The sequence below is a fragment of the Canis lupus genome, chromosome 30, assembly GCF_003254725.2.
Source record: "Canis lupus dingo isolate Sandy chromosome 30, ASM325472v2, whole genome shotgun sequence".
NCBI classification, from domain to species: domain Eukaryota; kingdom Metazoa; phylum Chordata; class Mammalia; order Carnivora; family Canidae; genus Canis; species Canis lupus.
In genome coordinates, this window is record NC_064272.1 from 28,315,795 (window position 1) to 28,328,058 (window position 12,264).

At 35.8% G+C, this 12,264-nt stretch overlaps 1 protein-coding gene across 7 annotated transcripts in view; it reads left to right on the forward strand.

Moving 5' to 3' along the window:
* USP3 (ubiquitin specific peptidase 3) overlaps nucleotides 1-12,264 on the forward strand; it is a 111,011-nt gene that overhangs the window by 22,975 nt on the left and 75,772 nt on the right. For 4 of the 7 annotated variants that reach the window (XM_035708604.2, XM_049104130.1, XM_025472571.3 and 1 more), the window contains exons 2-3: nucleotides 8,321-8,381; nucleotides 9,486-9,602. Coding sequence is in view for 2 of the 7 variants with exons in the window: in XM_025472568.3 (XP_025328353.1) it covers nucleotides 8,321-8,381 (61 nt within the window). In the remaining 5 variants the exon portion in view is untranslated. The remainder of the gene's footprint in view (nucleotides 1-8,320; nucleotides 8,382-9,485; nucleotides 9,603-12,264) is intronic. The other 3 variants (XM_025472568.3, XM_025472569.3, XM_025472570.3) reach the window with 1 other exon arrangement.

A 12,264-nucleotide genomic window follows, 5' to 3' on the forward strand; every position in this document is an offset into this window, starting at 1 on the left:
AAATGATGGATGCTTTATCACTGATAAACCCCCCTTTCTATAGGTAATCTTCTGATTATCTACTGCTGCATAACAAACTACCTTATATCTTAGTAGCTTAAAACAACCGTTTTATTTTGCTTATGGTTTTATGGATCAAAAGGAGGAACTTGGCTGGTGTTGCATCTGCTGGAGTACCTGGGGCTGAAGCATCATCTTTTTTTTTTTTTTTTAGATTTTTAAAATGTATTCACAAGAGACAGAGAGAGGCAGAGAGAGACATAGGCAGAAAGAGAAGTGGGCTCCTTGTGAGGAGCCTGATGTGGGACTTGATCCCAGAACTCCAGGATCACGCCCTGGGCTGAAGGCAGACGCTCAACCACTGAGCCACCCAGGTGTTGCTGGAGCATCATCTTTCAAAATGGTTTCTTAACTCACATATCTGGTGCTTCTGTGCTCCACAGTCTCTCTCCCTTTCCAAACTCCCCATACCGTGGCATCATACTCTCCAAAGTCTCCCCATGTGGTTTGGGTTTCTCACAGTATGTTTGGTGATCAGACTTCTTGGATGGTGGCTGGCTTTTCCAAGAGTAAGCATTCCAAGCAATAGCCAGAGAAAGCTGTCAATTTCTTAAGGGCTAGGCCTGCAAATGGATACGGAGTCACTCTGTCATATGCAGCTTGTCAGGGCAGCTACAGAGCCTACCAAATTCAAAGAATGAGGACACAGATCTACTTCTCAATGGGAGGAGTATCAAAGACTTTGTGACTATCTTTAATCTATCATAGAGCTATTAAACAGAAAGGAGAGAATGATAATGAGAAATACTGAACTGTGACTTTACCAGAAAATAATTTACTTATTTAATGATTCAGGAGAGATTAATGTATTGCTAAGCCTTGAATAAGAATGGGAATGAGACAGGAGAGAGCTGCCAGAAGGAGGAAGGTGGAAAAAATTCTCAAGGGCAAAGTGGAAAGATGATCAAGATAAGCTTTGCTTCATAATTGTCTTTCCTGCCTTGGCCCTGAACTCTTGGTTCTGTGATCTTGGCCTTCAGTCCCAACCTGCCACTTCCATCCACTTTGGATTTGGTGCTCATGCTTGGTCTCTTTTCCTCAAGTGTTTGGACCTCTGCTTAGTCTCCCAAACTGTGCATTGGCTCAGTCCTTTGGCCCTGGGCCCCTCCTATTGCTTTTTAAGAGAACTCTCCTATTTCCCTGTTCCTTGGGAACTCAATGCCCATTCCCAGAATGAGCAGCACTGGAGGATGGTGGGCGACAATGAGTTTGGCTGCATTCAGGCTGCTCTGGCATCTGTGGCAGTTGCTTAGGATAGCTGGATTTCTTCTTTTCTGGACTATATTATGGCCCAGTTCCTGTTTCCTTTATGTGACTTTACCAATTCCTTCCCCTGGTAATTTCAGAGGATTTAAGTTGAAGATAGGAGAGACTTCAGAACTTTTAGCATAGAATAGGCTTGTGAGCATGTAGTTCAAATAATATTTATGGTATAAAGAAGATTATATGCCTTGCTCTTTTTTTTTTTTTTTTTTTGCCTTGCTCTTAAATATCTAAAAATATATCAGTTGGAGGGTTACCTGGGTTAGTCCTAGAATATAGTTCTATTTATGTTTACTGGAATACTCTTAGAATTTTGTGATAATACTGCCCTATTCTTTAGTTTTAAGAGAAATAACACTTTTGGTATTGATACTCTTGTGGAGTGTGTGTGTGTGTGTGTGTGTGTTGAATAATAGCTGCAGAAATTTTGTTTTCACTGATTATAGTTTTATAAACCCATAGAGTTATAATCTTGGATTTTGGCTTAACCACTCATGCTTAATAATTTAGAATAAATCTGTTTCCTTAGGACAATTTTATAATACCAGTATTTTTAAATTTAAGCCATTAAAATTTTTTATTATAAAAGAAGTAATATTTTCTGAAAAAAATCAAACATTGTAGTGGGAAATAGGTCCATGTGGCTCTAATCTCTCCTCTCATTCCTTTTATGTAACTATTAACAGTTACTATATATCCTTCTAGGCTTTAAAAATTTTATATAGAGGTATATAATATACACACAGAAACATGCAGTATAAAATCTTTTTAAAACAAAAATGACAGCCTTCTGGACTTATTGCTTTACAGCAGTCCATGCCTTCAAACAGAGTTTGATTTCTAGTTCTGTCACATACTAACTGAGCAAGTTACATAACTTGTCTCTGTCTCAGTTTTCTTATCTGTAAAACAGGCTAAAGAATAGGTTTGTTTACAAGTAATGTAAAACAGGCCAATTCCTTATTGAATTATAAAGGATTAAATGAAGTAATATTCATAAAGTGGTTGCCATAGTGCTTGGCACATACTATGTCCTAGATGAATATTAACTAGATAAAAGTGAACTTTTAAAAAAAATCTATATTATGGATGTTTTCTTATGGCTTGGTAATATTTTTAGAGTGCTGCATTTTAAAAACTCTGTGTGTGCTGGGGTAGTGGTGTTCTGAGTTTTACAGTCATAGTGGCATGTTTGTAATACTTTTGTACAGTGATTCCATATACTTCCCACCCCCACAATTGCAGTGAGTTGCTGTTACTACTGATGGGCAATGTGGTGGGAATGTTTTTGCCTCTCAAGTGGTTAGAGACAGGGAAAAAAAGCTGAAAACCATTGGTTTAGAAAATTATACTACATTAGCAATTAATCCTTGTGTTGTTAAGCCTTTAAATTAGGTGGAAAGTGGAGTTGGAAGACTTTTGTCTATAGGGGAGGATAACATTATTGTTTCACTAATCTTTTTCCTTATATTCTTTGACTACTTTTATAATTAGACGGATATGCTTATTGCGTTGTCTTCATTTAAGAATAGTAGTGATGTTCTCAGTTCTATAGCTTAGTAATGGTAGAGGCAGGACTAGAATCTTGGTTATCAGATCCTTACCTTTCTGAATTCTTAAGAAGATAAAGAGCCTCACTACCAGTTGAAGCAACTACTAAATAATGGATGCACTATAAGTGACTTGCCTGTCAGTGCTGTGTGCTTGAACTGTTTTGTGTGTAGAGACATTAAGCTGTATCATAAGCACTGGTGCATGATGTTTTTATAAACGAAAAAAATTAGAATTCAGAGAGGGGTGCTTGGGTGGCTCCATTGGTTGAGCATCCGACTCTTGGTTGTCTTTGGTCATGTTCTCAGGGTTGTGAGATAGAGCCCCACATGGGGCTCCATGCTCAGCATAGAGTCTGCTTGAGATAGTCTCCCTCTGCCCCTCCCTCTGCTCACATGCATTCTCTTTCTCTCTCTCAAAAATAAATAAATTAAAAAAAAAAGAATTCCAAGAGAGTTGTTGAGAGGCTTTAAATATCAAATGTACTGTCTCGTTAGGTTCTATGTAATGAATACTAAGGATATTGAAGACGAGTGGTCATGTAGAAAGTGTAGATGTGGAAAGTGTAGATAGTTTTGTCTTATGAACTCCGTATCTTCTGAACACAACCTGAAAACATCTGTGTCAACAGGTCCCTTTAAACACAAAATTCCCTAGTTTGTGACCTTTCTTCATCTCTTGATAAAGGAGCATACTACCATTCCTTTTACAAAAATAGTAAGGAATAAAACCACTTCGCTGTATAGATCACTTGGATGCCTTACCTCTCTCTACCTCTGTGCTCTATCAGTTCTTACTTTCTGGTTTCCAAGAGAGTTAAAGCTTTGGTGGCTCTAGGAAGAAGACATGGCATGGGCATGATTTAGAGGCAGATGCTCCTCCACCTTCTCCCCTGCCTAGTATGTGTGTTACAGCTTCTTTTTGGGGGGAGGGGGAATCAAACCACTTAATTGCGGGGCTTTGGGGTAAAGGTGGAAGGGGGAGGAGGGCAGGAAGATCAGATGTCCTCGGCCCAGCCAGAACTGGTCCAGCGTCACAGTCCCCAAAAGCTGTGTTACAGCTTCTATCTTCTGGAAAATGGCTCTAGTTTAGGAGAGGATCATGACTGTCCTCTTCCTCTAAAAAGACCCTGTTGCCAAATTGCAGAGGCTTTGGCTGAGGTGAGACTAGGGCCAGAGGATAGTTCTGAGGCCATAGCTAAAGGAGGAGATTAGAAGGAGCAACCTCCCGGCTGTGATGCCTGAGCTTAGAAAAGGAATACTGAGCTTGTGGTTGGAAGAATCCAAGCAAATGGGGAGAGATTGCCGGAAGAAAGAGTAACTTTGACAACATAACCTGGGTAAAAGGCAAAACTCCGTTTATGAGATCCAATGATCTTGTTTTGGTGAAGTGTAACAGTGTGAGAAATACCTAGCTTTCTCACTGTGATGTAACCTTGAAGTGTAATTAGGTGTAATAAAAAGAGCCCGAATAAGTTCTTGGACTTATCTTTTTGAGCTTCCACAAACTTCCATCCTTCTATTTCTGTCAAATTCTAGCATTTAAAATTTAAAAAATAAACCGTTCAGCTTAATATGTTTTATGTTTTACTGAATAGCATACTTAGAGCTTAAAATCATTTTTATTGACTATGTGTGGTTTTGTTTTAAATAAATATGCACAGTTGACCCTTAAAACAGGTTTGAACTATGTGGGTCTACTTATATGTGGACTTTTTTTCAGTTAATATAGTGCAATATCATAAATATATTATTTCTTCCTTAGGCTTTTCTTAATAACATATTCTTTTCTCTAGCTTATTGTAAGAATATGGTATATAGTAAATATAACATACAAAATATGTTAATGGACTATTTATGCCGTCAGTAAGGCTTCTGGTCAACAAAAGGCTATTAGTAGTTAAGTTTTGGGGAAGTCAGAAGTTTTATGCAGATTTTGAACTGTGTGGGGATCGGGACTCCTAACCCCTGGCATTGCTCAGGGGTCAGCTGTACATTATTTCAATCATATTACAGTTTATAATTTTATGGAAATCTCTTATACTGTTTCCATGGGAAATATGTTCATCCTACAGATAACTTTTGAAACTCATCTGCCTATAAATTGAGACTACTTTTTATAATAAGAGAGTGACCCTTAAGGTGATAAATAATTCTGAGATTATTTATAGTATTCTTTTTTTTTTTTTTAAAGATTTATTTATTTATTTATGATAGACAGAGAGAGAGAGAGAAGCAGAGACACAGGCAGAGGGAGAAGCAGGCTCCATTCCGGGAGCCTGACGTGGGATTCGATCCCGGGTCTCCAGGATCGCGCCCTGGGCCAAAGGCAGGCGCTAAACCGCTGTGCCACCCAGGGATCCCCTATTTATAGTATTCTTTTATTCATGTTATATCCTAGTTAGTTTAATTTAAAGCCAATATTTTTTCATCCTATTTTATAATTGTTTCGAGTACATGAAAGTTTCTTAATTTGTATAAGGTGTGTATAGACAGTGAATATTCCCCAATGCAGTGCAATAAATGGCTTCAGAATGCCTCATCATACCCAATTCTCTGTGTAGCTTTTTAGCTTTCAAATGTTTTTATGGTGTTAAAGTATTAAGCCCTCAGAGAGTATTATCATTTAAATAGCTAAGACCAACTGTCCTATCACCATATTTTTAACATTGTTACTATAAATATTCATGATAGAAGAAGTCTGATTTCTTAACTCAGGAATGAAACTCTTTTTTTGAGATTTACTAAAATGGACCGTCACTTGTTTGCAATGTTTTTGAAAGTCAGTACTTCATTTCCTTTTACCCTCTCTCCTCATCCCTATCTGAAGTACCTGTTTATTTAACTACTTATTTTATTGAAGTACAGTTCACATAACATAAAATTAACCATATTAAAGTGGACAAATCAGTGGCATTTAGTACATCTGCAACCACGACCTCTATCTAGTTGTAAGACCTTTTCATCATCCCAAAGTAAACCCTGTACCTTTCAAGTAGTTATTCCCCATTTCTTTCTCCTCTCAGCCTTAGGGTGCCATTTTAAAATTTGAAATTGAGAAATTTAAAAATTAATTTAAAAATTCAGATAATTGAGATATTATAAGACTAGATATAGAATACATTGTTCTAAATTCAGTAACATGCAGAAACACATTTAATATACTGATAGTGGAGGGGTGTTGATTGGTTAAGCATCTGCCTTCGAATCAGGTCATGATCTCAGGGTCCTAGGATTGAGCTCCATGTTGTACTCAGCAGGGAGTCTGCTTCTTCCCCTGCCACTCCTCCTGCTTATGCTCTCTCTCAAATAAATAAGATCTTTAAAAAAATTATATACTGACAGTGGAGAAATTAGATCACAAAATTCTGTGTGCTGTGTGTATATTTATAAGGGAGAAAAAAGGAACAGTTGGTAGAAAACACACCAAAGTAACAGTGATTTTGCTCTAGATTTTCTTTTTCTCATTTAAAGAAGGAAAAAAATCTTCCATAATTTTTTAAAATATTGTATTTATTTATTCACGAGAGACAGAGATTGAGAGAGGCAGAGACACAGGCAGAGAGAGAAGCAGGCTCCATGCCGGGAGCCTGCTTCACGCCCTGGGCTGAAGGCGGTGCTAAACCGCTGAGCCACCTGGGTTGCCCCAAAATCTTCCATAATTAAAATGAAAACAAACTCTAGATAGTTAAAAATGTGGAACTAAACTTATTATTGTAACATAATTATTTCAGTTAATATTAAACTTTAACAACTTTTTTTTTCCAGATTGAGTTATAGTGTTAGTATATACTAAGAGAAAAAGAGATTTACTAAAGGAACAAAACAACAGTATTCTTAGTTTTTCAGTCCTCCAAATTATATCTCAAACCATGAATACCTGTTTCAAATAAGCTGTGTTCTAATTTATTTTTCTTTAAAAAGTATACTTTATAGAACTTTTAAAAAAGATTTTATTTATTTATTTGACACAGAGAGACATGCCTGTGGCCCAAGCAGGAAGAGGGGCATGCAGAGGGAGAGAACAAGCTCTCTGCTGAGCAGGGGCACTCACAGCCCACAGGGCTTATCCCAGGACCCAAAGATTATGACCTGAGCCAAAGGCAGGGACTCAATGGACTGAGACACCCAGGTGTCCCTCTTTATAGAACTTTCTTTTCAAACTATAAAAACATATTCTTATTGATATAAAACAAATACCGTGGGAGGTATAGAAATAGTCAACAGTCTCCTCTCAAATATAGTCTTTTCGTGTACCTGCCTATAATAATTATTGTTAGCAATTTGGCAGGTATACTTTTTGACCTTTCAGTTGTGTAGCTTACATGCACATAAAATAAACTTGGACCCAATTGAGTAAAAAACTCAAATGCCTTCAAAATGGCCCTGGCAGTTAATGTAAATTTGTGAATGCAAGAGCACTACAGTGGGGACCAGAACTTGGAAGAGGTTGGTGTCTTAAATTAGGAAATTTGAACTTTCAACAAATGCTTATTGAGCACATACTATGCGCTAGGCAGCGAACTTGCGATACTTCTGAGTGTGTGGTTGTACCATGGGTACCCCTCCCATACCCCTGTGGACTTGTGGTTGTATTAGGGAGTCACCTGGAAAGCTACTTTTCTCAAAATACACATGTTCTTTGTCCTCTGTCCCACCCCAATGTAGATACCTCTGCCTAAGTAGAACATCCACATCCTGAATAGCTTTTCAGGTGATTTTTATGTCCCTTACCTTTTGAAAATCATTGTTATATATTTATTGGGCTTTTTATTTTTAAGATTGAATGAGTAAACGGAAAGCAAAATTGCAATCAGTATTTTAAAAATTTTCATGCTTTTCTTGCCCACCCCCCCATAATACTTAAACTAAAATAATTAATGTCTTGATTATACCCTCAGGAAGAATTAAATGCAGTTGTCATATTTAGAATTACATTTTATGCAACCAAGACATTAATTTGGGAAGAACTGGATTTAGTCTTCCTAATTGTATCTTTAGGTTATGCCTCTCATTAAGTAAACTGAAAGAGTTGTCATTTATAGTAGTATATAATCTGCCTGGCAAAGACATGTGATTAAAAAATTAGACTTAAAAAAATGTTTTTAAGAGAAAATAGACTGTCATTAACTTGTTGGAGACTGTGGCAAAAAGAAATAAATAATAAAGGAAGAAAGTATATGTGTTTAACTTGTGGTTGAACTGTTTGAGTCAACAATTAAAATGAGCAGCCATTGTGGATATGCATTTCAGTGCTTTTCAGTATAACTTTAATTAGGCAGCCTTTCTGTGTAAATGCACTCACAAAGCAGGGATTTGTGATTTTGGTACACCTAAGCAGCCATGGAATTTTTAACTTAATCACAGGGTATGATATTACAGATTAGGGGAGAAACTGAGAAGTAACATGATACAATTGGTATATTGTGTATTTTTCTTTTTATTAGTGTGCCGATCCAACAAAAGCCCCTGGGTCTGTTTGACTTGTTCAAGTGTCCACTGTGGAAGGTAGGTGACATACTTATACTTCACTACCCTACTTGCTTTTTTCAATTTGCCTTTAAGCTTATGTCAAAGTTTTTGCGATTTGGATTTATTAGCACTATTGCTTAATCATTGTATGTAATTGTCTATAAGGACTTCCTTTTCCCAATAGAGTCTGTTTGCTCAGTGATACAACTAAGGAAAATCTAGGGGGAAAAGCCTTTATGTTGGTACCCAGAAGAATTAATTTGATGATCAGATAATCTAGTAATATTTGATTGAAAAGATGAAATAAAGGAACTTTGAATTCTTTAAATAAAAGCTTACCTTATGGTTGTTTCTTCAACCTTTTAGTTAGGGTAAATTTGAGCATATACAAAAGTATAGAGATAATATAATTGAAGCCCTTTATTTTCATCATCCAGCTTCAACAGTTATCAATACATTGCCAGTCTTATTTCACCTGTTACCTACACCATCCCCAGCTTTACTAACTTTTGAATCAAATTCCAGATATCACATCATTCTTCTGAAAACAAAACAACAAAATGTTTACAGAGGAATTCCCTTGAAAATGGTCTCGTTGTGGAGGTCATTATTAATTGCTGCCTAAGATGTACCAAATGTTTCATTGCTTCAATAAAACAGTTTTGCTCTCCAGGGATTTAACACTCCCTGCCCCCCAAATATTGTTCAAACCTGAGCATTTCTTCCCCTTTCTTGGCTTCAAAATGATGTTACTTAATACTTTAGTAACTTTTTTCTTCTAACTCAATTAAATATCAGCCTTGTGTTCTTTTAGCTTGGTAGTAGCACATTTATTTCAATTGCTCTTTTAACTTAGAATATATACTTTGAATTTACTTAGAAGTTAATAGTTTAGCAGCAAGAGGATGAGAAATCATACTGTCACACAGGCTGAAATCTACATTTTATTTATTAGGACTATTTCCCCATTGTTATTTTTAAACTCTCATTGCATGAAGAGAGCATCTATGTTCATGTAACGTGATTTTTCACATTTTGAGTTGTGGAATTAAATATTTTTTCCATGTACACTTAAAAGTACCTTTGGAAAATGTTAACTGCATATCTTAATTGTGGCTGTTGTGGTTTTGAAATCTCTAGGATTTGGGGAACCTGAAAATACTTTGTACAGATAACTTTTTTTTAAAAAAAGAAGAAAAGTAGAAGCACTTAAATTCTGCACTTGAAGAGACAGATTCCTCTCCTAGATTTTGAGAGGTGAGAATTATAATGCAATAAAATTTATATAGTTCTGTTCTCCAGTTGTCTCATAGTGCTCTCTGACCTAAATCTTGAAGGTCATATGCCAGCCAAAAGACCTGACAAACTCTCAAAAATTGGAGAGGTTAATGTTACTAATAGCAAGCAACAAATAGTTCTCTAAGTAGGTTTTAGAAAAATACGATGAAAAATTTCTAGACTCTGCAGGTAGTCTGTTTCCAGTTGCGAGCAGTCTTAAACTTAGAAATTTAACATAGTTTCATTTTTTTTTTAAAGATTTTATTTATTTACTCATGAGAGGCACAGACCCAGAGGCAGAGACATAGGCAGAGGGAGAAGCAGGCTCCCTGCAAGGAGCCTGATGCGGGGACCCAGTCCCAGGACCCTCGGATCCATCCAGGTGCCCGAATTTAACGTTTCAGAGAAATATGATTAAATAGATTAGACAAATAATGAGAGTAGCTTGCATTTGGATCTTCTTTTTATATAGCTGATTGGTTAATTTTCTTTTATCGTATAATCCTGGGTGTTGATTGCCAAGGATTCTGATTTTTCATTAAATCTAAGCCAGTTGTCTGCAGAAAGTCTTAAATTGAATATTCCTTCAGTCACTAGCATATTTGAGTTATATATTCTGTTGACCTTCATAACATCATCCCATTTATTTTTCAAATTTTTGTGATTGTGGTTAGAAATCTTTGATAACTATATTGATGCTTTTCCTTTTTAGACCAAATTGTCCAGTTAAAATCTAAAATTAGATAAGGGAAATATTTATTTTTATGTTATCCAGTTTATATATAACTGTTAACTTCTGAGTGTTATTTGAGTATTAGCCAAAACATTGCCAATCTTAACATCAGCAGTAATACGCTTCTTACTTTTCAGCAACCCTTATAGTAACCATTTAAACATTTAGTACATACATATAAAGACTCCAGTGTGGTAGCTAAATAAACTATATGTACTATGTATAGATGATCAGTTTTCAAAGACCTAAAAGTAGTGATCTCTTATTTTTATCATCATTCAGTATTGCTTTTACTTTGATTTTGAAGGTGCTCATTATAAATAGTACTTTTGTTTCTCATGGCACAGTATAAATTACATAAGCATAGGAAATTGAGCTGTGATTAGATATGTAACCTATACAATGTCTTGGAGTTTACCTTTTAAAATAAATATTAGGTATTTCTTGACCTATGCAATGTATGTGCTTAATATGACCACTTTCTAATTACACTGTTTGAATTCTGAATAAATAGTACTTATGCATTTAAAGGAAAACATGAAAAAGGTAATTACCAACATCCATTCATTTCTTTATGCGTTCATTAGGCCATGAATTTCTTAATTTAATCACCTAACAACTCATGAAATATAAGTACTATTATCTCCATTTTATAGATGAGAAAGCATAAGTGCAAAGAGGTTAACTCCTCTAAGCTCTCGTGGCCAGCATGTGACAAAGCTACTTTTGAAACTCCTCTAAGCTCACCTGGCCAGCTTGTGACAAAGCTACTTTTGAACCCAGGTAGTCTAGTTTTTGAGCTTATACTCTTAATCATTATCTTATTTTAAAATTAATTTTAGTTTACTTTTGTGCACAGAGGACCCCTAAACGCACAATTTTGAGTTATGTTTACTCTAATGAAAAAGTGGGAAAAAACTATGATCAAAATCTAAGTGAGGTTAGTAGTGCCTCTTATGCTTCCAGCTTTCCTAGGGTAGAGGCTGGGCCTGAAGTTCGTCCTTCCTATTTATCCATCCCTACTGTCCTACTTTCCCCAAGGTGAGTGTTGCTCCTGGTATCATTATGGAGCCTCATGACAAAATTTACCTTAACTTTCTGAGTATGTTTATTTTGGTACCATTTGATCAACATTTGTTTTGACTGAATTTTCAATTAGACCATGCCTTCTATAAATTAACTACTTTCTGGGAACCAGGAAGTTTTGTTTTATAAGGGTCTTGACAGTACTGGTCAGTTACAACATGGTACAGTGTTTAGGTAGAAGTTTAGAGGAATTTGTACACCGTGTGCATTATTTCAGTTTCATTCTTTGTGTAATTCACTGATTTATTAAATCTGAGTTGAAAAATTAGAAAATTGTTATGAATATAGTCAACCTTTATTATCTTTGTCCATGTAAATAAATAATAGTTTATATAAGCTTAAGATTATTTGTATTTCGTGTTGTTTCTAAACAAATATGTTTCCATATGAGTGGAGCTAATTATTTAGGCATTTGAAAAAAAGATCTGAAGCCATACTGGTGAGAAAGAGATTAATTATCCTGTTTCCATATCTAACTTTCACCTTTTATATGGTCGGTGGCCCTATAGGAAGTGGTTGAGTGATTTAGTTCACAAAGTTTGCCTTTGAGAATAACAAGTTGGTTAGCAGTCTGAGAAAAACTTAAAAAAAAAAAAAAGAAAAGAAAAAGCTATAGCAAAAGCATCAGCAAATGAGTTGATAAATGAAATATCAATGATACTGAAACTGATTTGCATAGAAGAGCCTTTCCTTGCCTGGCCCTAATCTTGTGTACAATTAAAAGTTCACTGTCATGTTTGATTGCAAAAAAGCATATTTTAAGCACTCAGCTTAATCACTAACCAATTGAATGCCCTTATAGGACTGAATGCTCTTATAAGG